Source organism: Lichenostomus cassidix, chromosome W (assembly GCF_008360975.1).
Source record: "Lichenostomus cassidix isolate B80296 chromosome W, HeHo_3.0, whole genome shotgun sequence".
Classification (NCBI taxonomy): Eukaryota; Metazoa; Chordata; class Aves; order Passeriformes; family Meliphagidae; genus Lichenostomus; species Lichenostomus cassidix.
Genome location: NC_139510.1, coordinates 22,956,683 through 22,984,390, shown reverse-complemented (window position 1 = coordinate 22,984,390; position 27,708 = coordinate 22,956,683). Strand labels below are relative to the sequence as shown.

The 27,708-nt window shown below is 48.5% G+C and overlaps 1 protein-coding gene across 1 annotated transcript; it reads left to right on the top strand.

Moving 5' to 3' along the window:
• The first annotated feature begins 2,919 nt into the window (after nucleotides 1–2,919).
• On the top strand, nucleotides 2,920–5,114 carry LOC146425713 (uncharacterized). Its single transcript, XM_085041537.1, has one exon. It carries the CDS (start codon nucleotides 4,002–4,004, stop codon nucleotides 5,076–5,078), a length of 1,077 nt encoding a protein of 358 aa, XP_084897663.1. The 5' UTR covers nucleotides 2,920–4,001; the 3' UTR covers nucleotides 5,079–5,114.
• The last annotated feature ends 22,594 nt before the right edge of the window (nucleotides 5,115–27,708 follow it).

The window sequence follows — 27,708 nt, the reverse complement described above, 5'->3', positions numbered from 1 at the left end:
GAGTTGTAAAAAAGTCCTCCAAGCTCTTCCGTTAGATCCACCTCCTACCCTCGATCAGATGATTGAGGCTTGCACCAAATTAGCATCTCCTGAGGCAGCCATAGCCCAAGCAGTTTCAAAAGGGGTAGCAGAAGCACTAGCAGCATCTCAGAAACCTCCACGGAGATGTTATAATTGTGGGAGTTTTGAACACATTGCCAAAGACTGCCCTGAACCAAAGTGTGTTAAGAGAAATACTAACAAAAATACTGAGGCTGTGCCCCCAGGCTGTCCCTGCCAGCATCACCATCAGAAGGACCAGGGAAACGGACATTGAAGCGCGGCACGGCTCCGCGCAAGGACACAAATTCTACAGCCGTCTCTCCCTGCCCTGCCACCCCTGCCATGGATGATAACAGCACACCACACAGCGGAACAGACAAGAGACTCTGTCTTGTAAGTACTGATACACACCACTTCCGCAATGGAAATCAACAACACATATATGTGGGCTTTGAAAAACCTTTTGACAGGACTGTGGACATTCTAGTAGTCGGGGACACTAAGCATGGCCCACCTGAACTTTTTATTTTACCTGAAGTGCACAAAATAGACCCCAATGGACAAGTACAAATTTCTGTCTCCTGTAACAACACTCCCTGGTTTCTATCAAAGGGTCAGGTGGTAGCACAAGCTATCATACTACCTGTAAACCACCCCAGGTGCCACAGAACACCTTCCATATGGTGGGCAGAAGTTGTAGGCGCAGACAAGCCCATGATGCATTGTAAACTACACAATGATAAATCCACTGCTTACCTGACGGGGATGGTAGACACAGGGGCCGATGTAACCATCATTTCTCGAGCAGAATGGCCCCAGGACTGGAAGACCAAACCAGCAGGCGGCAGAATCACAGGCATAGGAGGGTCAGCAACTTCCCAGAGGAGTACAAATAATATCATCATAGAAAGCCCTGAAGGACACACAGCCACCATCCGCCCATACGTAATTGACTCTGGTTTTACCCTCTGGGGCAGAGATCTCCTTACCCAGTGGGGGACTCAGCTGGTAATCCCACCTCCATCTCCGGATTTCTAATTGGGGCCACTGGGGTGCGCTCCACCCCGCCCCTTAACTGGAAGACAAACGACCCAGTTTGGGTGACCCAGTGGCCCCTAAGCAAAGAGAAACTCAGCGCTTTAGAATCCCTAGTAGAAGAACAGCTCGCCAAGGGTCACATTGTACCATCTAATAGCCCTTGGAACTCCCCTGTCTTTGTCATACGGAAACCTGGAAAAGACAAATGGAGGCTCCTCCAAGACCTCCGGAAAATCAATGAAGTCATTGAAGATATGGGACCCCTACAGCCTGGCCTGCCCTCGCCCTCAATGCTTCCTAGGAATTGGAAGCTTGCTGTCATTGACATTAAGGACTGTTTCTTCACAATCCCCCTACACCCAAGTGATGCTCCTCGGTTTGCTTTCTCCGTGCCATCCCTAAACCAGGAAGCCCCCCAGCGCAGACACCACTGGTGTGTGTTACCCCAGGGTATGAAAAATTCTCCAACTATTTGCCAATGGTACGTGGCTCGCTTCCTGTCCCCCATCCGCAAAGAGTTTGCACGTTCTATCATTCTCCACTACATGGATGATGTGTTGATTTGTGCACCAAATGATAAATACCTGGACTTAACTCTAGAAAAAACTATTCAAGCCATTGAGAAAGCAGGGTTTGAGATCCAGCAGGAAAAGATTCAGCGTACCTGCCCATGGACCTACCTGGGATTCCGCATCAGCGAACGGACCATCGTACCCCAGCAGCTCACCATCAAAGACAACCCGAGGACACTCCGGGACTTGCACCAACTGTGTGGTTCTATAAACTGGATTCGTCCTCTGCTGGGAATTACTACGCAGGACCTTGCTCCGCTGTTTAACCTCCTGAAAGGCTGTGACCACCTGGACTCGCCCCGAGTCATCACAGAGGAGGCCCGGGAATCCATCGCTAAGGTACAGCTTGCCCTATCTTCTCGCCAAGCCCATCGGACAAGTCCTGAGTTGCCTTTTAATTTCATCGTTCTGGGTGAGTCACCTAGGCTGTATGGACTGATTTTTCAATGGGACACTGCACAAAAAGACCCACTTCTTATAATAGAGTGGATTTTCTTACCACATCAGCCGCTCAAAACCATAACAACACGACAGGAACAAGTAGCCCAACTAATTATGAGAGCCAGAGCACGCCTCCGTACCCTTGCAGGGTGTGATTTCACCTGCATCTATCCGTCATTGGAAAATGAATCCTTAGCAAACATACTCCAAACAAATGAACACCTTCAATTTGCTCTGGATAGTTATCCAGGCAAGATTTCAAATCATCATCCAAAACACAAATTATTCAATTCGGCTTTTCATTTGGCCCCAAAAGAACTCCAAAGTCGAACCCCTCTCAAGGCTCTGACTGTTTTTACAGATGGCTCCGGGAAATCCCATAAGTCAGTCATGACTTGGAAACATCCCAAAACGCAAGTGTGGCAGCACGATATCCAAATAATCGAAGGCTCACCGCAAATTGCGGAGCTTGCGGCTGCTGTTAGAGCTTTTGAGATGTTCGAAGAACCTATTAATCTGGTAACAGATTCAGCTTATGTAGCTGGGGTAGTCGCCAGAGCAGAACATGCATGGCTAAAAGAAGTGTCAAATCCTAAATTGTATAAACTGCTCTCAAAACTTGTTTTTCTGCTTTCCCACAGAAAGCAGCCGTTCCATGTGATGCATGTGAGGTCACACACCGATCTCCCTGGGCCAGTTGCTGAAGGGAATCGGAGGGCAGACGCTCTGGCTATGCCGGTGAAAGCTCCTAACATTCCAGACACCTTTGCTCAGGCAAAGCTGAGCCATCAATTTTGCCATCAGAATGTACCAGCACTGATGAGAATGTTTAACCTACCTCGTAACCAAGCAAGGGCAATTGTAGCAACCTGTCCTAGCTGTCAGAGCTACCAAGTGCCATCATTAGGGTCTGGGGTTAACCCCCGGGGTCTAGGCAGCTGTGAAGTCTGGCAAACAGATGTGACCCATGTCCCCCAGTTTGGCAGATTAAAATATGTACACGTTTCTGTAGACACGTTTTCTGGAGCTGTTTTTGCATCTGCCCATGCAGGAGAAAAGGCAAGAGATGTTATACAGCACTTTCTCCTTGCTTTTGCTACCCTGGGCGTTCCTGCTGAGATAAAAACTGACAACGGTCCAGCATACATCTCTAACAAACTTCAAGAGTTTTTTAGCTCATGGGGCATCAAACACATTACAGGCATCCCCCACTCCCCCACAGGACAATCCATAGTTGAGAGGACCCACCAGACAATTAAGAGGGTCCTAGACCAACAGCGGGGAGGGTCAGAACTCAATTCTCCCATTATGAGACTCTGCAAAGCCCTTTTTACAATAAATTTCTTAAACAATTCGTTTGAAGAGCCTGACCCCCCTGTGTTCCGGCATTTTACCAATTCGACCCAAGCCAAATTGAAAGAACAACCACCAGTGTTAATCAAAGATCCAGAAAGCCATCAAATATCAGGCCCTTTTTCACTAATTGTATGGGGGAGGGGATATGCTTGTGTTTCCACACCTTCAGGACCCAAGTGGATACCAGGAAAATATGTAAAGCCCTACCTCCGACCGTCAGCGACAGCTCCTGAGCAGGCGAAAGATGACACACCAGACACTGACAAAGAAACTCCAGACAAAGAAACCAGTGCCGCTTGGAGAAGACGTCAGCGCAAGATTCCAGCCACGTGAACAGCTATTTGTGCCGCCTTCAAGCAGTTCCCCAAACCCACAAATCCCTTTTCTGTTACCCTCATGTGTTTCCCTAACCCACAACCTTATTACCTGTGTCTTATGAAAAAAAAGGGGGGATGAGAGGGGAAAAAGAAAGAAGTAACAGAAAACCATCTTTTAATGATTTTTGCTTGAAATCCCACAGAAAAAAGGACTACCTATACCTCTCTTACCACCATGCCTGTAATTGCCTACCTCTGCATTCTCCTGACCTCCTGCATCCTGTTACCACCAGAGGTTGTCGCATGGATTGTCCCTCAGCCAAAGACCAATATATGGGTTACATTGGCAAAAGCACTCCAGCAAGACCATATGTGCCTGTCTATGGGCAGCGTCAGTGACCCACTTTCATCATGCCTGGTGGGGATCCCTCTCCACAAAGATGAACTGCCTTTTGCAAACGAGGTGCTCCCCCAGAAAGAAGCTTGGGAGAAATGGGTAAGCACGCTGGCAACAGCACCAGAGGAACCCCACGAATTACTATTATTGGGGTCCTCCCAGGCTACCCTTTGCCTCAAGTTTGTCTTCAGCCCGAAAAGAGGGATGGCATTATCCTGGTCAGAACACCAGAAATTAAGTCATAGTAGAAATGCAACACCCCAGGGAAAGGTTTACTCTGTCAGTAATTGGTGTCAGGATAAAAAGGTCATCCCAACAGAGTCATCTGTACACCCCAAAGCGCTGTCCAAAGGTATGTTCCTGATTTGCGGGAATCAGGCGTGGTCTGGAATCCCATCCCAGCTCCAAGGGGGACCGTGCACTCTTGGCAGGCTTTCTGTACTAGCACCCAACAAAACCCAAATTCTACATTGGAGAAACCATACTCGATTGGCCCGCCAAAAAAGAAATATACAACAATTAGATCCTAATTGTGATAGCGAAATTATCAATTGGTCATTGTCTAAAAGGATTGCTGCATCGTTTTTCCTGCCTGGAGTAGCAGCAGCAAAAGCCTTAGGTGAACTTAGCCACCTTGAGTGCTGGCTCGGAAAGCATGCTAACCTAACCTCGAGTGCCCTCTCTCAGCTTCTTGAAGATGAAGAAACCACCAGGCATGCAACACTGCAAAACAGAGCAGCCATCGATTTTCTTTTATTGGCCCATGGACATGGCTGTGAGGAATTCGAAGGACTGTGTTGCTTTAACCTGTCATCTCATAGCCAGAGCATCCACGCGACGATACAGAAAATAAAGGATCAAATCAAAGAACTGAAGACAGAAAAAGAAGCAGACTGGATTGGCGATGTTTTCTGACAATGGGGACTTCAAGGATGGCTAACATCCTTAGTCAAAAATGGACTGTGGGTGATCCTAATAATTTTCCTTGTTCTAAGCTTGTTCAGTTGCCTCAAAAAGTGTTTAACTAAGCAAGTAGGGGAGGCCTTTCCTTTAAATAAGGAAGGGGGAGTTGTTGGGGTGGATGATACCACCTCAAGAACTGCTGAGGAGCTGAGTGGTTCCAATACAGCAGAACTCCACGTGTGGGAGGCTTCTTAGTCCTCCCCTCTGGAGAACACGATGGTCCCTCCCCAAATTATGTAAATCCCCCCAGCTGTAACCTAACCCCTGATTCCATCCCTTCCTCCTCCCCATTGGTTGTGGTGTTCCCCCCGCCTCCTCTCCCCTGACCCTCCAGCCATCCCTTTAAATGTAGACGGCTGGGGTCTCTCGCCCTCTTTCACCCTGGAACTCTTCAGAATAAACCTCTGGAACCTCCAGCTGACTGAGCGCTCTGAGTTCTTTGTCTCTGGTGACGCACGAGTTATCCAACTCCGTGGGTGAGTGAGAATCTGTGCCTTACACCGGCACGGGTGTGAGAAGGGCCTTTCTGTATAGCACCAGAGCAGTGCTGGCTGGAGTGATCTCTCGATAGCCATAGAGACACTTTCGGTAAACGCAGAGGCCTGGTTCCACCCCTCCTCCCCCTCCGCGTTACATTGGCCCAATGATCTCTGGTCACAGGGGAGTACATGGGCGGAGTTAGGGTACAAGAACCAATAGGGAAAACCCAGGGGCATGGCCAGGACCACGTGGGGTGGGGAAAGCAGGACAATAGGGGAAGGGTAAACACATTAAGGAAGAAATGGGTGGGGAAGCTACAGCTTTTATCACAACACTGCACGTCTGCGTCTGCGGCAGGAGATAGCAGAGGTGCCTGGCATTTAGCCAGGGTCAAACCCCAACACAAACTGTCCCAGGACATCACGTCCCCATAACGTACATAGCATTGGATCAATGAATGGTGCAGTGTGGGCAGTTTTCCCATTGGGGCCAACAATAAAGCAGAGGTGGGAACTTTGTCGAGGGCGTTGAAGCCCTCCTACCCCAACCAGAGTCGAGGCAGGATCAGCCGTGAGCCAATCAGTTGGCCAGTCCTGGATTCAGATAATGGAAACATCAGTCCCAATATCGACAAGTCCTTTAAATTCCTTACCATCAATACTGCAAACATGGTCAGCTGAGCTGCTGTGATAGTGCTTGCCCAAAAAATTTGAGGCTGGCCAGTGCTTCCGAAGCCAGCAGTGCCACACTTACCTTTTCCACCTGGGGTTGTGCTGTAAAATGGAATGAGTTGTGCCAGACGCTGGCCTGCAGGTATGAAGCAAGATGGAGCAGGTGGCCAGATCATGATCTGTATTTCACCTTCAAAGTCCAAGTCAATGACACCAGGTAACACAAAGAGTCCTAGCTTAGTAATAGAAGAATGATTAGCAAAGCATGCATATTATTACCAATAGGTCCCCATACACCCGTAAGGACTAAGCGAACTGAGGTGGTTTGCAGAGTTACTGGTTGGCTGGAGACCAGGTCCAAGACTGCGCTTCCAGAGGTTGCGAGGACGAGCTGACTTGCCAGATGCCATGCTTCGTGTGGTGCTTCATATTTGTTTGATTCAGAGGGGCGCACGAGCACACCCCCGGCAGGAGGTTTCCTGAGACCGCAGGCTTACGGTTCATAGGAGGGCAAAAGTGGCAATCTTTAGCCCAATGGTACCCCTTTTTGCACTGGGAACAAAGACCAGGGGGAGGGCCAGTGGGAGGAGACTGGGATTTTGATTGTAATAGAGGGCAGTTTTTTCTCAGGTGACCAAGGGAGCCGCAGCGATAGCAACGGGTCCCAGTCACTTTCTGTAAATGAGCTGCAGAAGCCGCTTTGGGGGGATTTGCATTGTTGGACACAATAGGTATATCCTGGCAAACTCTAACCATCTCTACTATATCACAAGTACGTCGATTACGAATAGATGAGAGTGCTTTTTTGCAGTCAGAACTAGCATTCTCAAACCCGAGTTGCCGCAACAGATTCTGTCGTGTGTCCTCATCATTGACCTGTCGGGATAACGCTGCCTGGAGTCTGTCCGTAAAAGCCGTGTACGATTCGGTTGTGTCCTGCTCAATCTTAGTGTAAGGAATGTTATCAGTCTTATCTGTCTTTGGAACCTGTCGCAGGGCCACAATAGAATGGCGTGCAATAAGGTCATAAATATCGCGCGGATAGTCTGGGTTCCAGCATGTTCATAAACACCCTCACTGGTTAATTGAACCACAAGTACAGGGGGATTTCTCCACTGTAGACGTCCTGCCTGAGACATGCAGGATGCAACATAATCCGAGAACCAGACAAGATACTGGGTCATCATTAGTATCATTTTCATAATGTTTTTCCAGTCAGCAGGATTTAGTACATAAGCTGAATTTATGGTCTGTATATAGGCTATAAATTGATCAGAAGACGGACCAGTTTCCTGTGCTATCTTGCACATCTCTTTCATAGCAGAGTACTCTATATCTTTATAAACTGGAGGTCTACCTTGCTCATACACCACTGGATACGCTCGTATATTATACGGCTGTACTGCCTGGGCATTAAAGGGTGTGGGGTGTGAATAGCTATTCAAGGTGTTCTCCAGAGGGGTTGCCATGGCAGCAGAGCTGTCCGGCAGCTCCTGGGAGGCATCCAGTGGGGGAGCAATACCGCCCGAGGGCCCAACAAGGGGCGGGGGGGGTTAAATCTCGGTTTCGTCTGCAGCTTCAGCGTTCGGGAAACCATACAAAGACCGGGGGCTAGCCGAAGTTTCCGCGGCTGACGAGGCCTTAAAATTGGCCGTGGGGAACACTAATTCCGCACCTGAGGGGACTTTAGAACTGCCCGTGGGGGCCACTGGTTCCGCGACCGAGGGGGCCTTATAACTGGCAATAGGGGCCGCAAATTCCACTCGTGAGGAAGCCTTAAGACTGGCCGTAAAATCATAGAGATCTGAGGGGCCAAAATCTAGATTAGGGGCCAGCGAAAGTGACGCAGGCGAGGGGGGAGCTTGTGCCGGGGGGTGGGCGCCAAGTACGGTACCGCGGGTAAGGCCGGCAGCGCAGAGGCGGTGTCGGGGGAGGTGGAGATGTGGGGGTTTGGCAGCGAGAGAGCTGTAGGTGGCAGCAGAGCCCGGCCTGAGGGGGAGTTGTTATGTAGGAAGGGTCTCCCTGAGAGAAAGCGCTACCAAGGAGGCCAGCTGTATGGGGGCGGGGGGGGGTTGTTGCAGGCTCCAGGGATGGCTGGAAAAACAGATCTGCTTTAGATTCTGTGAGTCGCTACAACAATCCCACAAGTTGCGAGGTGCCTAGAAGTGCAGGGATCCCCCGTACTAGCAAGACTAAAAAGTTTATGTCCAACCCCCTGCTAGGCATCTAATTCATAAATGTTAGTAGAGGGGATTTCTCCCACATGCCTAGAAATCCAATCTAACAAATCAAGCAATCTAGCATCGGGAATGTCTCTGTTCTGCTCTTGTAAAAGCCGCTGTAAAGTCTCTAAAATCTGTTTTTGCTCAAATGATATTTTCATCCCCATGATAAACCACGGCTCACCTTAAAATTGAAGAATGCGCCCTGCAATGTGACAGGGTGAAGCCGAGGATTGCTCGCAGGGTCTGAGCATGCTGCCGAAGTTTGCCTGTTGGAATGCGCTGTACAGAGCTGCCGCCGGGATCCTGTACATGGGCTTAGCCGATGTCTGGGTCCGAGGGATCCGACGTAAATGGCTGTCCAGGGTGGCTCCTGGGGCCCGGGCTCTTCAGCCCCGGGCATAGTTCGCTTCTTCGCAGTAATTTGATCATCCCTCTTCGGGCGCCAGTTGTTGCGTTTGTTTGCCGGCTATGGTGCTAATGAGCGACGCAGAGACCCCAGGCAGGTGCAAAGGAGAACCGTTTATTGGAAAAAACCCGGTCTTTTTAAGCAGTTAACTGGTTATCAGTTTACATAGTTTTAAGGCACAACAAGCCCAAGTCAACCAACCACCAAACACCACAAGGTGGACACACGAATGTCACGCAGTAATCTCTCAGGTTCTCACATCCCTCTATTCCAGCTGAATCATTCTCCCATAGTTCCCTTCTACTTAGCCTAAGTGACAGGCTGGAGCCATGTTAAAAGACCATTTCCTTTACAAAGCCTTACCTATCAGTAACAGACTACCACATGGGCATGCTTTTCCTAGAGTACAGTAACCCTGATGCACCTGCAGAGCCACACAAAATTGTTTTGAGTGCATCTGCTTTCCATAGCTGAATATTAAGAAGTAACACTAGTAGGAAGGATATAGTGCCACAGCAATGCCATTCAGCTTTCAGATATCTGAAAGGGATTTATTCAACACATGATTTAAATTTCAGGGCTTCAAAAATAAACAACAGTGGAAGTTTAAAAATATTTTTCCCCAAGTGCTATTTTTACAGAGTTTTTATTTGCTGAAAAATACCTTTGTTTTTATAGGAGATGACATTTTGTTGTGATGGGAATATATTATACACTCTTTAATAGGTTATTGTAATATTTATTAACTGCTTAGATATAAGGTATTTTTAGAAGGACCAGAGTCTCTTAGAGCAGTGTGTCTGCTTCATCTCAAAAATCTAAGAGCAGGGTCAGGACAAAACTCCACATGGCAGGAACTTGCAGCTCACAGCAGCCAAGGGCAGAGGTTTGTTATTGCAGGATCCATGTTAGCATGTCCTGAGGTTTTCAGCCACACATGCCTTAGGGTCTTGGTGGCAGCATGCTGCTGCCTGGATTAACCAGCCCAGCAAGCATTTGCCTGTGGCATGGGGGATCTGTACATGCCACACATGCCACCCACTCACCCTGGCCTGATGCAGTGGGGAGGAAGGGGCATGACTGACAGAGAGGAAGATCTGTGCTGTGGCCCCAGGCTGATGGGGCTGGCTGGTGCGGGGACACCAGGTAAGGACAGTGGCAGGTGTGCCAATGCACAAAGACAAACCAGTTCACACCCTGACTTTTGCTGCATGAGTCATGTCCACCTCAGGATATAACTTGTGAACCTCACTTCTCTACTGCAGACAGACCAGTACATGGACATGGGGCTGGAAGAGATGGGCCTGGAGCAGAGACTGACACAGCTGCATCAGCCACAGTTCTCAGGAGCAGGGGTAAAGCAATCTGGCAGCAAGCAGAGGACCCTGCCTTTTTGCACTACTCCCCATCACCAGTAGAACTAATGCAGGTAAAGACTATGTGGACAAACATCAATTTTTGAACAGCATTCAAATTCAAGCTCATCGCTACACCAGTTTGTCCCAATTTTGACTGGGTGTCCTGGGGTGATGGTAATCCTGTGTATTCCCATATCATTGTTTGTTTGCTCAGAAAATGTGATCCTGTAGCTTTAACTGCATTCAGCCAATGGGAGGAGAGCGGGTTGTTTAAGACTCTTCCCCAAGCCTCTCTGCGGGGGGGGGGGAAAGCGAGGCGGAGGAAAAGACACTCCTGGGACTGGCTGCTATCAACGCTGCAAGTTTCTCCCTAATGTTCCTTCTTTGTCATCTTCCTTTTTGGACCCTTTTCTCCGATTTGCTTTCTCGCCAAGAAAACCCAAGGAGCCCCGGAGCACGGCAGACGAGAATCCTCCAGGGAGCTACTGGAGCAACTCCACCCAGCCCCGGGGGCCCCCAGAGAGGGGAAACTACGTATGAGGAAAAGGACACTAAAGTTCACCACCTGTCAACTCAGGTTTAATAACTCCTTTTCCCCTGTTTTCCCCTTCCCCTGTGCCTTGCAGGGCGCTCTGTGTTTTGTTAAATAAATAGTTTTTTTTTTTCACTTTCATTTAAGAAATTCTGTTGTGAGTGGGGGGAGGGGGTGCCAGAGCCCTTGGCTTTCTGGGGAGGCATTTGTTCGGAGCGCTCTCCACCTAGAGATATTTGTCTCTAATCCGAGACAATATTTGGTGCCTAACATAAAGGGGCTTGACAAACTTGGTGCCCACCTTCTGTGGGGCTAGAGAAGGTGAAAAAAAAAAAACCCTAATAATTGCATTCTGGTTTTGAATGCTTTGTATTGGATTACAGCTATCAGTAGTCACCATGTTGTTCAATGGGAGGTTGTTTGATGTGATACTATCTGTTTGGCACATAGGCCTGTTTCCCTACCAACAGGTAGGGACAATCTTGTCCCTAATGTATAATTTTCACAGATCAGAGACATGGCTCCAGCTTGTTATAGTAATGTGCGTGATACTGACGATCTGTAAAAAGGTATTGGAAACAGTTAAAAATGTACATGCTCTGTTGCTTTCCTCTTCTAGTTTTAGTAGCTTGTTTTGGGGTTTTGTTTGTAATATTACCCAACCTGCTAGAGAAGTAGAGGGTGAAGCTTCCTGGCTCCTCACCTATTTCTTTCCCTGTAAATCTGATATATCACCTTTTGAGAATGTTCAATTTCCCCTGGATGTTAAAGAGACGATTATCCTGGTAATACTGCTGTTTTACCTGGTAGATTCCATGTATATGATGTTCAATGTTTCCAGAATGAGGGCTGAGAAATCCAGAGGGGCTGAGCAGGAGCAGACACCTGACCCAGATGTGGGAAAATTTGAATGGTGTGGAATTTGGGAGGACATAGGTAAAACTTTAAAGAAATTCTCTGACCCAATAGATTGGGAATTTCCCCCTGGACAAATCCTGAGACCAGCGGAGGTGGGGAAGTATCTGAAAGAGAAGTGCAGAGACAACTGCAGTCCAATATGTTGGGCCCTGGCATATGCTTATCATACACTGTCAGATACTATAGAACAGGAAGTCAGGGAGCCTAAGCCAGTGGCAGTTACGAGAAGCAAGAAAACCCTAGTCAAGACTGATCGCCCAGGTGATGGTGGGGAGGGATCCTCAAAGTCAGCAACTGAGTCAGAGGTCATTGTCGAATCCATGACTGTGAGAGACCTTCGCGGCCTAAGAAAAGATTATGTCCAACGAGATGGTGAATCTATAATTATAGTTGGTTAGTCCGTCTTTGGGATGCCGCAGGCGATGTTACACTTCTAGACGCTACTGAGGCAAGGCATTTGGGGACTGTGTCACGTGACCCAGATATCAACCAAGCGATAGAGGATGGGACTGACTGCTGCAGCCTCTGGAGACGAGTTATCAAAAGTGCAAGGGAAAGATACCTATGCCCCGACGATCTCTATATACAACAAACCCCGTGGAGGACCATAGAACAAGGGATTCAATGCTTGAGAGAAATGGCGGTGGTAGAGATTGTCTTCCTAGAGGACATAGGAAACCCGCTTGTGGACCCAGATGGGGTAGAATGTACACCTGTGATGTGGCTGAAACTCCTAAAGCTTGGGCCATCAGAGTATGCTTCTGCTTTAGCAATAATGAAGCGAGATGACGGGCATGAGACTGAGCGTGATATGACAAGGAAGCTCCGAGCATATGCAGATGCCATGCATGGCCCAATGAATGCACGAATCTCAGCTATGGAAATACATCTGCAGAAACTAGAAGATAGAAGAAAATCATGAGAAACTCAGTAAGGAGATTAAAGACAGCCTTCTCCAAATCTCGACAGTACAGATCAGAGGTTCTGTTACCCCACACAGATGCTCCTCAGCTATGAGAACCGGATACACCCCTCCACGTGAGTTGTGGTATTTCCTGTGTGAAAGTGGAGAAAACATGAAGAGGTGGGATGGACAACCCACTACTGTCCTGGCACGACAAGTGCGTGAATTGGAGGAGGGCAAGACTCAGAGAGGGAACTCCACCAGAAGGGAAGTAGCTCCAATCAACATGTCCAAACCCCTCAAAGGAACCTCTAACACAAATGCCCACCAGTGTTAGAGGGGCCCTGCCTCTAGCCAGGTAGAGGCCAGGGAAAATTGTATTTTTTGGACAGTGTGGATTCGGTGGCCTGGCACATCAGAGCCACAAAAATACGAGGCTTTAGTTAACACTGGTGCACAGTGCATGATAATCCCATTGCAACATGTGGGGGCAGAACCTGTTTCTATTTCTGGCGTGACAGGAGGATCACAAGACTTGACCCTGGTAAAAGCTGAAGTGAGCCTGACTGGAAAAGAGTGGAAAAAACACTCCATTGTGACTGACCCAGAGGCCCCATGTATTCTGGGTATAGACTTTCTCCGAAATGGATATTTCAAAGACGCAAAGGGACTCAAGTGGGCATTTGGGATAGCTGCTGTGGAGACAGAGGGCATAAAGCAATTGAACACCTTGCCTGGACTGTCAGAGAACCCATCTGCAGTAGGACTCCTGAAAGGGGAAGAGCAACAAGTGTCGCTGTCGAGCCGCTAGCAGAGGAAAGAGGACCAGGTTCTCAATGGCATCAAAAAAGTGTCTTTTGTTATTTAATTTCAACTTATATAGACTTTTGGAAGGTCACCCAGATTGGTCCGTCTGAAACCTCCCCCTGAGCTAATTGGCCAGGCCTGAACTGTCCAAATCTCGAGACACTGTTTTTAACAACATCCAAACTTTATCTTTGTTTATAAAACACAGGAAAAGAAAGAAGAGAGTTCCCATGGGAAAGGTCTGTGCTAGCCACACAACAAGTACCAATTGCAACCTTGATTGTGCACCGCTGACAGTACCAGACAACTCGTGATGCCATGATTCCCATTCACAAACTAATCTGTGAGCTGGAGAGCCAAGGGGTGGTCAGCAGGACCCATTCATCCTTTAAAGGCCCCATCTGGCCTGTGTGCAAATCTGAAGGAGAATGGAGATTAACAGTGGACTATCGTGCCCTGAATGAGGTGACTCCACCTCTGAGTGCTGCTGTGCCAGACATCCTGGAGCTCCAGTATGAGCTAGAGTTCAAGACAGCAAAGTGGTACACCACTATTGACATTGCTAATGCATTTTTCTCCATTCCTCTGGCAGCAGAGTGCAGACCTCAGTTTGCTTTCACCTGGAGGGGCGTGCAATATACCTGGAATCGACTGCCCCGGGGTGGAAACAGTCCCATGTCCTAGGTTGCAATATAGATGTATTTAAGTATTCTATTACCACCAGCTGTGGGCCGTTAGCCGTTATCACCTGCTAATGACCCACCCCGGATGACAGGCAATGGGCCATCAGGGACCCACCGCATGACTCATGGACTTATCCCATTGTGGGATGCTCTGCCCAGGAGGGAGGAGCCAGGTGTTCCCACCTGGATATAACCTGGCCTTGGAAATGCCTGAGCTAGCCCTGTCTACTGGGTTCCCAGAGGACAAGAGCTACCACTGGACCTTCAGCTGGAGACTAGACCTTCACAGGATCGCCGCTTGAACTGGACTACTTCAGTTGGACTGCTACTACCACCCTAACAGGGTGTCAGGTTGTATCTGACTTTGTCAGTGCTTTTCCTTGTATTATTTCACTTATTTTTAATTTCAATCTTGACTTGTGATCTCCCACTGGTTTGTTTTCAAACCAATACATCCCACCATCTGCCATGGGCTGGTCCAGGCTGCGCTGGAAAGGGGTGAGGCTCCAGAACATTTGCAGTACATCAAGGACATCATTGTGTGGGGGAACACGGCAGAAGAAGCATTTGAGAAAGGAAAGAAAATCATCCAGATTCTCCCAGAAGCTGGTTTTGCCATCAAAAAGAGCAAAGTCAAGGGACCTGCCAAAGAGATCCAGTTCCTGGGAGTAAAGTGACCACTGAGGTCATCAATAAAATCACCGCAATGTCTCCACCAACCATCAAGAAGGAGATGCAAGCTTTCCTGGGAGCCATAGGCTTTTAGAGAATGCACATTCCTGAGTACAGCCAAATCGTGAGTCCACTTTACCTGGTTACCCGTAAGAAAAATGATTTCCACTGGGGCCCTGAACAGCAGCAAGCTTTCACCCAGATCAAACAGGAGATTGCTCATGCAGTAGCCCTTGGCCCAGTCAGGACAGGACCAGAGGTAAAGAATGTGCTGTACTCTGCAGCTGGGAGCCATGGTCTGTCCTGGAGCCTTTGGCAGAAGGTGCCTGGTGAGACTCAGGGTCGTCCACTGGGATTCTGGAGCCAAAGTTACAGAGGGTCTGAAGCCATTTACACCGCAACAGAGAAAGAAATCTTAGCAGCATACGAAGGAGTCCAAGCTGCCTCAGAGGTAATTGGCACAGAAGCACAACTCCTCCTGGCACCCTGACTACCAGTGCTGGGGTGGATGTTTAAAGCAGAGGTTCCCTCTACTCACCATGCCACCAATGGCACATGGAGCAAATGGATTGCCCTTATCACACAGCGCTCCCATATGGGAAATCTGAATCGCCCTGGGATTTTGGAAATAATTACAAATTGGCCTGAAGGTGAAGATTTTAGTCTTATTGAGGAAGAGGAGCTGAAACAGGTGACTCGTGCGGAGGAAGCTCCACCATACAACCAACTGTCAGCAGATGAAACACGCTATGCTCTTTTCACTGGTGGTTCCTGTCATCTTGTAGGGGCAAAACGAAAATGGAAAGCAGCCATATGGAGCCCCACACGACAGGTCGCAGAAACTAAGGAAGGAGAAGGTGGATTGAGCCAACTCACTGAACTCAAAGCCATTCAGCTAGCCCTGGACATTGCTGAAAGAGAGAAGTGGCCAAAGCTCTACCTCTACACCAATTCATGGATGGTAGCCAATGTTCTGTGGGGTTGGCTGGAAAAGTGGAAGAAGGCTGGTTGGCAGCATAGGGGAAAACCAATTTGGGCAGCTGAAGAGTCAAAAGACATTGCTGGCCGGGCAGAGAAACTACCTGTGAAGGTCTGCCATGTAGACGCCCATGTCCCCAAGACCCGAGCTAATGAGGAACACCGAAACAACGGACAGGTAGATTGGGCTGTAAAGATAAGGGTGTCCCAGGTAGACTTGGATTGGCAGCATAAGGGAGACTTGTTCCTAGCTCGACAGGCCCATGATGCTTCAGGCCATCAAGGCAAAGATGCCACCTATAAGTGGGCACGACACCGAGGGGTGGATCTAACCATAGACTGTATCTCTCAGGTTATCCATGACTGTGAGACGTGTGCTGAGATCAAACAGACCAAGCGGGTGAAACCCTTGCGGTATGGTGGAAGGTGGTCAAAATACAAATATGGTGAGGCCTGGCAGATCGATTACATCACACTGCCTCAAACCTGCCACGGTAAACACTATGTGCTCACAATGGTAGAAGCCACCACTGGGTGGCTGGAGACTTACCCTGTGCCTCATGCCACTGCCCGTAACACCATCCTGGGCCTTGAAAACCAAGTCCTGTGGAGGCACAGTACTCCTAAAAGAATTGAGTCAGACAACGGGACTAATTTTAAAAATAGCCTCATAAACACCTGGGCTAGGGAACATGGCATTGAGTGCGTGTACCACATTCCTTATCATGCACCTGTGTTGGGAAATAAGGTTTTTACTAGCAAGATCATTGTTAAGCTAAAGTGATGGGCCATATACAGGCCGCAGCACTTCGCTTCCCTGAGAACGCTTCGTGAGAAGGTGCCGGAGGGGTGCAGCTGTGCCTGTATGCTTTGAGAGTACCGTGAGAAGTGTGCTGTTAGTGAACTTGTGATTAGCAAGGAATGAAGAGGAAAAAACCCTGACAGTGTGAGAGTGGAATGCAATATGAATTGTAATCTGTGTAGTTATAATTAGTAACATTGTAAGAGTATATAAATCCTGAATAAAGTAGAATAAATGGAACCTTACTTTATGACCCATATTGGGACGTGTCGTGAGCTTCCCTCTCGCCTTTTATTACACCTGCTGCTGGCAAAGTGGAACGGTACAATGGACTGTTAAAAACTACCCTAAAGGCACTGTGTGGGGGAACTTATAAGAATTGGGAGCGACATTTAGCAGAGGCCACCTGGTTAGTCAATACCCGAGGCTCCATCAACCGAGCAGGTCCTGCCCAATCTGAGCCTCTGCATACAGTGGATGGAGACAAGGTCCCAGCAGTACATGCCAGAGGCTTGTTAGGGAAAACAGTCTGGATTAATTCTGCCTCACGTAAGGACAAACTCATCCGTGGGGTTGTCTTTGCTCAGGGACCAGGGTGTACTTGGTGGATAATGCAGGAAGATGGAGAAACACGATGTGTCCCTCAGGAAGATTTAATTTTGGGTGAGGGCCACGTGTAATGTTGAGAGACACTGACACTATTTGTACATAGATGTGTGTATATATATATATATACGTATGTGTGTGTTTAGAGTTGAAACTTGTTAGAGTGGGCTTTAAGCAAATTATATGGAATAAGGGGTGGAATGCCCCGGGGTGAGGGTAATCCTGTGTATTCCCATATCGTTGTTCGTATGCTCAGAAAATGTGGTCCTGTAGCTTTAACTGCATTCAGCCAATGGGAGGAGAGCGGGTTGTTTAAAACCCTTCCCCAAGCCTCTCTGCAGGGGGAAAGCGAGGCGGAGGAAAAGACGCTCCTGGGACTGGCTGCTGCGACTGCTGTCGACGCTGCGAGTTTTTTCCCTGGGGGGTGCCTCTTCGTTATCTTCCTTTTTGGACCCTTTTGTCTGATTTGCTTTCTCCCCTGGAAAACCCAAGGTGCCCCAGAGCACGGCAGATGAGAATCCTCCAATGAGCTACTGGAGCAACTCCGCCCAGCCCCCGGGGGCCCCTCCGGAGAGGGGAAACTACGTCTGAGGAAAAGGACACTAAAGTTCACCAGCTGATTATTCAGTTTCAATAACTCCTTTCCTCCTGTTTTCCCCTTCCCCTGTGCCTTGCAGGGCACTCTGCATGTTTTGTTAAATAAATAGGTTGGTTTTTTTCACTTTCATTTAAGAAATTCTGTTGTGCGTGGGGGAGAGAAGGTACTAAAGCCCTTGGCTTTCTGGGGAGGCATTTGTTCGGAGCACTCTCCACCTAGAGAAATTCGTCTCTAATCAAAGACATTGAATAAAGATACTGTAGATGTGATCGGTACCATAGGGGTAAGTGAAACAAGGTCTTTCTTCCAACCTTTAAAAATTAAACTGGGAAACCACTGGGTGACTCACCAATTCTTATATATGCCAAATACCCCAAAGCCATTATTGGGCAGAGATTTATTAGAGAAATTGGAAGTGAAAATGAAATTTTCCAACAAGGAGGTGGTGAAAGTTATAATTCCTGAATCTATATTTGTGAAAGCAGCTACTATTCTCATACAGGAATGTTATGGAAAAGTTCCTAAAGAAATTGAGGATGCTTTCATTCCAGTAGTATGGGCCAGTAATTTTCCCCGGATATCCAAAAGAGCTGAACCTGTGAGTATTGCACTCAAAGCAGGGGCAACACCAGTAAGGCGGAGGCAATACCCTCTGAAATTAAAAAGTCATAGGAAACTAGCACCTGTAATTAAAAAATTCCTTAAATTTGGATTGCTGGTAGAATGTGAGTATAAGTACAACACACCCATCTGGCCAGTAAAGAAGGCTGATGATAACAGATACAAATTAGTGCAGGATTTAAAGGCAATTAACAAAATCACAGAGGACATAGATTCAGTTGTACCAAACCCCTACACAATTCTGACCACACTGACAAATAAGCTAGGGTGGTTCACAGTGTTAGATCTCAAAGATGCCTTTTTCTGTATTCCTATAAGTAAAAGTAGTCAACAGCTCTTTGCTTCTGAGTGAGAAAATCCTGAGACAAGAAGGAAGACTCAACTCACCTGGACAAGTGCTACCCCAAGGGTTCAAGAACAGCCCAACTATATTTGGACATCAGCTGTCAAAGGAACTAGAGGACTGGAGAAAAAGAAGAATCAAGAAGAGAAACCCTTCAATATGTTGATGACATCCTGATTGCGGCCAAAACACAAGATGACTGCATCCTGATCACTGTAAGTCTTCTTAATTTTTTGGGCTTAGGCAGATATTGAGTTTTGAAGGTGTCCCGGATTAGAGACAAATATCTCTAGGTGAAGAGCGCTCCGAACAAATGCCTCCCCCTGAAAGCCAAGGACTTTTGTACCCCCTCCCCCCATTCACAACAGAATTTCTTAAATGAAAGTGAAATAAACCAACCTATTTATTTAACAAAACATGCAGAGTGCCCTGCAAAGCACAGGGGAAGGGGAAAACAGGGGAAAAGGAGTTATTAAACCTGAGTAAACAGGTGGTGAACTTTAGTGTCCTTTTCCTCAGACGTAGTTTCCCCTCTCCGGGGGCCCCCGGGGGCTGGGTGGAGTTGCTCCAGTAGCTCCCTGGAGGATTCTCATCTGCCGTGCTCCGGGGCACCTTGGGTTTTCCAGGCGAGAAAGCAAATCAGACAAAAGGGTCCAAAAAGGAAGATGACAAAGAGGCACCCCCAGGGAAAAAACTCGCAGCGTCGACAGCAGTCGCAGCAGCCAGTCCCAGGAGTGTCTTTTCCTCCGCCTCGCTTTCCCCCTGCAGAGAGGCTCGGGGAAGGGTTTTAAACATTTTTTAACTGTCAGTACATGTTTTTGGAGTGTGTTTGGCAATGGTACCTTTTGTGAGGAGATAACACCAGGGGAAAGTTTTTCTCAACCCTTCACTTATTACTTTGGGCCTACCCAACTAGTGCTCAAAAAGTTCAGATACTCTCTAAATGCTAATGATACCATACAGTGGGTGATGTTGCTGTTGCTGACAGGTCTATCCTACTTTGCACTCTGGGATAAGGCGAAACTTTCCTTGGTTACCGTTCTAACAGCTGTGCCATGGAATAGGGATGCAGCCACAGAGCCCGGGGCTGTCCCAGAGCCTGGGGGTACCCCATGGCCTGACCCTGTCCAACAGCCTGCCTCAGAAACAAACTGTCCGGAGTGGGTGGGGGTGCTAGTGGAGGAGATACACAAAATACACCAGCTGCTGAAGGAATACATCTCCCTAGCAGGTGGAAAACCCTCTCCTTGCCCCAAAGGGAAAGAGTGTGATGATGCAGGAGCAGAACCCACAGACGTTACAACCGTCCAGGTTCCAGCTGAACCCCAAGAGCAGCCACAGCCAGCAGCAGTTGCCCCTGTGGTGCGTACGAAGTATAAGACCAAATCAGTATGCCCAGTTAATGATGATGGGGAGCTATTGCCCCCACAACCAGCAGTGGAGTCTGAGCCCATAATCATCACCGAGTCCTTCCACATCGATAGTCTCCATAATCTGCAAAATGATGTTGTGCGACGGGGGCGCGAGGCTTTCCCAACCTGGTTACTTCGGGTTTGGGACCTTATGGGCCCAGGTGTGCAGTTGGATAATAACGAAGCAAAGAATTTGGGACCCTTGGCCCAAGACCCGGGTGTTGACAAAGTGTTCACAAGGGAGCCAGGGCCTCTTTCTCTCTGGGAGAGGCTTTTAATGGGTGTAAGAGAGAAGTTTGTCCACAAAGACAGAATGCAGGACCACTACTGTAGACTGCCCTGGAAGACTGTTTAGGAAGGGATCCAATGGCTGAGAGAAGCAGCAGTAATGGAGGTGCTTTTTGGGAGGGATGGACAGCATGAAAATGATCCTGACAGGGTCAGGTGCACCGGGCAAATGTTGTGGAACCTTGCAAATCTAGGGCCATCCCAATATGCCACCTTCATTGCAACAATTAATGCCGATGACAATCAAGGTTCCATAGCTGACAGGCCCAGGTATTATGCAAGTGTGATAAGTGGTCCAATGCAGGCTCAGGTCTCTGCTGTGGTTCAGGACCTCAGAGAGGAGATAAGAGAGATGAGGGAGATGAAAGAGGATATGAAGGACCTGAGGGAAGAGATTAGGAAAGAGATGAGGAGGAACAATGTGGCACCAGTGAGAGTCACAGGCCCCAACACCAGGGCCCGACGTCCCCCGGCTAGGGAGAGAGGGTACACCCCACGAGCTGAGTTGTGGTTCTTTCTCCATGACCACAGGGAAGACATGAGAAGGTGGGATGGGAAGCCCACTACTGCCCTGGCAGCATGGGTGCATCAGCTTAAGGAGGGAAACGCTGGCCGAAGAGGTTCTGCTAAAGCGAAGGTAGCCTCAGCTTCCCGTGGCCGACCTGCTAGGTACAATAGAAGGGAAGATGATGGGTCAGATCCCCTTGAAGGAACCTCTAGAATGTATGACCAAGAAGGGAATGATAACCAGGGCTAGAGGGGCCCTACCTCTAGCCAGGTAGAGGTACGGGAAAACCGTGTTTTTTGGACTGTCTAGATTCGATGGCCTGGTACATCAGAGCCACAAAAATATGAACCATTAGTTGATACAGGTGCGCAGTGTACCCTAATGCCATCGGGACTTGTGGGAGCAGAACCCATTTCTATTGCTGGGGTGATGGGGGGATCACAGCAGTTGACCCTGGTGGAAGCCGAGGTTAGCCTGACTGGGAAGGAGTGGCAGAAACATCCCATTGTGACTGGTCCAGAGGCCCCATGTATTCTGGGCATAGATTTCCTTTGTAGTGGCTCTTTCAAAGACCCAAAAGGACTCAAGTGGGCTTTTGGAATAGCTACTGTCGAAGCAGAGGGCGTGAGGCAATTGAACACCTTGCCTGGACTATCAGAGAACCCTTCTGCAGTTGGACTTTTGAAGGTGGAGGACCAACAAGTACCAATTGCCACCTCGACAGTGCACCGCCAGCAATACAGAACAAACCGAGATGCTGTGGTTCCCATCCACAAGATGGTCCGTGAGCTGGAGAGCCAAGGGGTAGTCAGCAAGGCCCACTCATCCTTTAACAGCCCCATCTGGCCTGTGCGCAAATCTGATGGAGAATGGAGACTGACTGTGGACTATCGTGCCTTGAATGAGGTGACTCCACCTCTGAGTGCCGCCGTGCCGGACATGCTGGAACTTCAGTACGAGCTGGAATCCAAGGCAGCAAAGTGGTATGTGACCATCGACATTGCCAATGCCTTTTTGGGGGGGAGATAATTAGAATAAGGGGGCAATTACTTCATTTGTTAGGTTTCTTATTGGGGAATTTTAGATAGGTATGCTAATTGGTGAGGTCCATAAAATTGTATACGCGTTGTACCTGGGGCCCATTTTTTCATCGTGGTACCACCTTTGACGATGGTGCTCCTGGGATCATATTAAACCAAGGTAATACCCTTTTCCCTATACTGCGGTGTCTGCGTCTCATTTTTACCAGCATTTTAGGCATCAGTATTACAAACGAATCCCCAAAACAAGCTACTAAAATTGGGAGAGGAAAGCAACAGAGCATGTACATTTTTAACTGTTTCCAATACCTTTTTACAGATCGTCAGTATCACGCAAATCACTATACCAAGCCGGAGTCGTGTCCCTGATCTGTGAAAATTATACATTAGGGACAAAATTGTCCCTACCTGTTGGTAGGGAAACAGGCCTATGTGCCAAACAGACAGTATCACATCAAACAACCTCCCATTAAACAACATGGTGACTACTGATAGCTGTAATCCAATACAAAGCGTTCAAAACCAGAATGCAATTATTAGGTTTTGTTTTGGTTTTTTTTTCACTTTCTCTAACCCCACAAAAGGTGGGCACCAAGTTTGTCAAGCCCTTTGAAGTTGGGCGCCAAATATTGTCTCGGATTAGAGACAAACTTCTCTAGGTGGAGAGCGCTCTGAACAAATGCCTCCCCAGAAAGCCAAGGGTTTTGGTACCCCCTCCCCCCCCCCCACAACAGAATTTCTTAAATGAAAGTGAAAAAAAAACCAACCTATTTATTTAACAAAACACACGTAGTGCCCTGCAAGGCACAGGGGAAGGGGAAAGCAGGGGAAAAAGAGGTAATAAACCTGAGTTGACAGGTGGTGAATTTTAGTGTCCTTTCCTCAGATGTAGTTTCCCCTCTCCGCGGGCCCCCGGGGGCTGGGTGGAGTTGCTCCAGTAGCTCCCTGGAGGATTCTTGTCTGCTGTCATCCGGAGCACCTTGGGTTTTCTTGGCGAGAAAGTGAATCGGAGAAAAGGGTCCAAAAACGAAGATGACGAAGAGGCACCCCCAGGGGAAAACTCGCAGCGTCGACAGCAGTCGCCAGCCAGTCCCAGGAGTGTCTTTTCCTCCGCCTCGCTTTCCCCCCCCGCAGAGAGGCTTGAGGAAGGGTTTTAAACAACCCACTCTCCTCCCATTGGCTGAATGCAGTTAAAGCTACAGGACCACATTTTCTGAGCATACGAACAACGATATTGGAAATACAGAGGATTACCCTCACCCCAGGACAACATGTTGCCAAAAACGTGGTGTATGGCTCCTCAAGAACAATTAGATTATGTAATATTTATGCTAAAAAAATTTTGAATGCAGATCATTAGTTTTTATCCCTGACAGAGCGGTGCTGCTGTGAAGGTTTGCACAAGCAGAGCCAATTTCTAAAAGTTTTATGTAAGGATCCACAATTGGGTGCATAATGACAAGGCCCAGATGATTTACTAACCTGGGGAAGAGGGTATGCATGTGTTCTATCACCAGCAGGTCCAAAGCAGTTACCTGCTCATCTGGTAAAGACATACCTTGGGTCTGAAGGACCAGTCCAACAACTCAAAACCCCAGCTAAAGACACGAAACCAACCATCAGTATGCGGGTGAACCCAGAGATAACATGGAGGATGTTGAAGCCACTACAACAAAGAACTGGCATCCTGATGCACGGTGTAGCAGCAGCACCAGCCCCAGAGAACACCTTCCTGGCCTACCTAGCTAGCGACAGTACCATAAGAATTCTGCGATTCCTCTGGACAAACATCGATCACCTCCAAGGAGCAAGGCCCAGTGAGAGAAAAAATGACCTAGTCACCATCCAGCCCTCGTAGCCAAGGCAGGAGCAGGGGCAGGGTTGCCAGGACCATGACGTGCCTGGAAGTTTACGAAGGCAGCCTGCCAACAGAGACCTTGTGTCCCACTATAGCCACCATCATACTGTTGTGTTCCTGTTGACGTTCTTCAGTTATTCCCTGCCCCACGCTTCCAGAAAGACATTCAGTAATGTCAAAGTTAGCATTTCCAGCTAATGGACTTCTCTCTTGCTTAGCAGCACAACCCCCGAGCTCTGGCCATATGATCTCTGGAAGAGTAGCCACTTACTTCGAACTGCAGAAGAAGCAGCTCTCTTCCTGGAGACATTGGACACCACCTTTTTGGTTTCCCATACTGTGGGTCTCTTTGTCAGTGGCATGATTGTTTCTGATGGGTTTTTAGTGATTGTAATATGTGCTCCATGTATCTTATCCTGTATCCAGCAGATGATCAGTAATAGTCTTAATAAGGTAATGGCTTTACAGGTGCAGATTGTTTTAGCATCAGGGTATATGAACCCTTCAGAAAACAAGAAAGGGGGAAATGTGGGGAATTAGCCCTTGGAAGGATGGACAGCAACAGTGATCTTTTGGCCTTGGTGAATGTTAAGCCTTGGGAGAGATAAACATGTAGAGGAAGCAAGAAACTGAGACCTTGATAAGAATGGAATAGTTTAACCCGCATGTCTGGTTACTACTATGTAACAGGATGTTGGACAAGGACACTGCATACAGGACGCTGTATTGCTGGGAGAAAAGGGGTTGTGAAACTGATTGTATGGTGTTATAAAAAGGCAGTGTTGCTGGAAATAAATTTGATTTTGCTTTCACCCAGCAGAGTCCATGTTTCCTGTCGCCGACAGGTACAGCTCAGCTATTAGATTGCTGTTCTCACAAACCCCAGCTACAAGCCTCTTGGAATTGCAAGTAAAAGAGGATGAAATAGAAAGGGTCATGGATGTAATGTAGATAACATTTTTATTAAATATTTGCATGTTTTCAGATTTGATACAATCTGATACAGGACAGAATGAGAGGTAATGTGGGTGTATGTGTGTGCACTTGCAAACATCTGTATGGGTGCCTTTTAGTTCTGTAGAGCAAAATAATAATTGATTTTCAACAGAACTATGGCCAAACAAACTTGATTGTTTATTTCAAAAAAAGAGCTACTTACAGTACATCTCACTCAAACTGTGGTTCCCTTCTTTAAAGTAATATTCACTGTTTGATTTTTTTTATTTAAAGTTTCCTTTAAGTTCTGTTCCAGTTGCAATTTTTCCCCTTAAAGTTGTATTCTTGGTGTTGTCTATCATTTTAGTGATGATATAACCCAAAATATTCCTCAAATTGGAATAAGAGCAATAAAAATATAGCTCTTTGTTCTATATACAATAAAAGTAGAATTAATTTTAGTGTCATCAATCTTAATGTAACAGTGTTTTCCTCTTGTAGTATTGCTTCAAAACCAGAATTTCTTCTTGACTCGAAATTTGCCAAAGCTAGGTGATTGTGTAGTGTTGTGGTTTGACACTGGCCAAACACCAGGCACCCACGACTGTTGCTGCACAGGACCTCTTCTCTTGGGAAACTTTTCCTTCCCACGTTAAGTATGAGAAACATAAGATAAAGACTGTGAAAACAGAGTATGTTTGGAATTGGGTGTTGACACACCTCGGCCAATCACCCCAGGGGGTGGGTGACCACCGGCCAATCTGGATATACTTCTCGTCTGTATATATATAAGGCATGAATTATAAGGCCCTTCTCTATTGAAAATCATGTTGCGGTTAACTGAGTCTCTCCGTTACTTCTACAACAGTGACATCTGGTGATCACCGACATGTACTACACCTGCTGTTTCAGAGGTACGGACCTCACCCCCCCTTTTACCCCCCCGCTCGCCTTGGGGATCGGGAGAAAAATGGATCATTCCCCCACAAAAGACGGCATTCTGCTGTCGCTCTTGAAGGATACCTGGGGCGGTCCGAGGGTCAAGTGGAGATGGCGCTTGGTCAGTACCCTGTTAGACTGGGCTGTGGGCCATGGCTTCTCGGAAGTGTTAGAGGCGGATGTGAACACGGGTTTGTGGTTGCAAGTCAGTGGGGCGCTCTGGCAAGAGTTGGTTTATGGAAATCCAAAAACCGTACATTTATATCATACATGGAGACGAATATGGGACTCCTTAAAACAACAGGAAGCTGATATGGGGGGAGAAGATGCCTCTCTGTCTAGATTCCTTGATCTTGGCCGGCGAGGAGTCCCCGCCCCTGACTGAGCAAGCTATAGCGAGCGGGCCCGTGCAGCGGAAATATACTTTGCCACGGGACTACGTCCCGCCAAAATATCCATTTCCTGTGGAACAGCTGGCAGAGATGTTGAAACAGGAGAAGAACCGGCAGAGTTCCTCGGCTGCCTCCGCGGCGCTGCCAGTTCTCCCGCGAAACGCCCCAGCCCCTCCTGGGCCGGGGCTGCCTGCACTGGCGCAGACCGCGCCGGCGCAGACCGCTCCGGTGCGGACCGCGAAGAACCCCCCGGCCCTCCCCAAGCCAGGGTCGAGCCCACTCACACCTGCTCAGAGTGCAGGAGCAGGGCAGCCCACACCAGCGCAGACTGCGCTACCTAACCAGGCGCGGCCCAGGCGACCCCAAGCGGCGGCCGTGATCGCTCCGGCTGGCACCGCCCAAGCACCAGCGGCGCATGCCCCGGGCAGCTTTCCGCAGACTGCAGCCGCAGTCGCCCCGGAAGGCAAACGCCACCCACTGGTTGCGCAAACGCCGGCTGGCTTTTCCCAGGTCGGCCGCGGTCCCTCTGGGAGGCAAACCCCATGCGCCGGCTGCGCAGATGCCTGGGTTCCCAGAGGCTCCACCCACCCTCTCGGACCGGCTTTTAATGGTTATCTTGCACCAGCTCACCAGAATCTCTCAGCATTTAGCGGACACCCGTTCGCGAGAGACTCCCGACCTGTGGCAGCGTGGGCCGGAAGTGCCTGCTCCGGCAACCCGGAAGACGGCCGGGGCTCATCCCGCGGCGAAAGTGGAAGTGACGACAGGGACCCAGACGGATTCCAGGCAGAATACGCCGGTCCCAGCGACAGTTCCGGTGGCAGAGGCGACCCCAGCGAGGCACGCCGAGCTGCCCCTTCTACGCAGGCGCAGCAGACAGCTTTAATTGATAACGTGCCAGTGCAGCCAGCGGGGCCTCCCAATGCTCTACGTGTGTTGCTGCCTTCTCTGCACTCCACTCCAAGCTCCACCGCCATGCCGTTTCTCGGCACAATGTCTACACCTGGCCAAACTACATAATTCGTGATAGGGCTCACGGAGAAGCCCCAGTCTGATGACTCAGACAGCGATGTAGACGACGTGCTTGCTCCAGGGCGGAAAGGTGTGGTGGAAGGGCGGGAAAAGAAGCGCCTGCTTCAGAACCGCCCTTGGACATTTCCAGACTGTACAGTGACACTGCACCTAAGAAATCCTCAGCGTTTCTGGGAATCAGTAAAGTTGGGCGCTCTAGAGGCGGGAGATTGGAATCTTATAGAAAGAATGGGGATGCCAGACCAGACAGGGAACCCTGAAAAGAATCAGGTGGCTGCTACAGCGCCTCTAGGAGGTGTACCAGCAGATCAAGGTGATACTAACACCCCGCAAGGGGATGCCCAAGCTATTCCTGTGTTCAAGGCTCCCCCGAATTCGGGTCAGGAACACAAGCATGATGCTATTGCAAGGAAGATAATACAGGATTTACAGACAAAATTAGCCCAGTATGGCCTTGGATCATCTGAAGTTATGCAAATTATTAGAGTGATGAATACTGACCTGCTTGCTCCATTCAATATTAAGCATTTGGGTCAAGTTCTGTTTCCACCGGTACAATTTGAAGTTTTTGAG

Coding starts and splice junctions, on each gene's coding strand:
- LOC146425713 (XM_085041537.1), top strand. CDS start 4,002: ATGCCTGTAATTGCCTACCTCTGCATTCTCCTGACCTCCTGCATCCTG.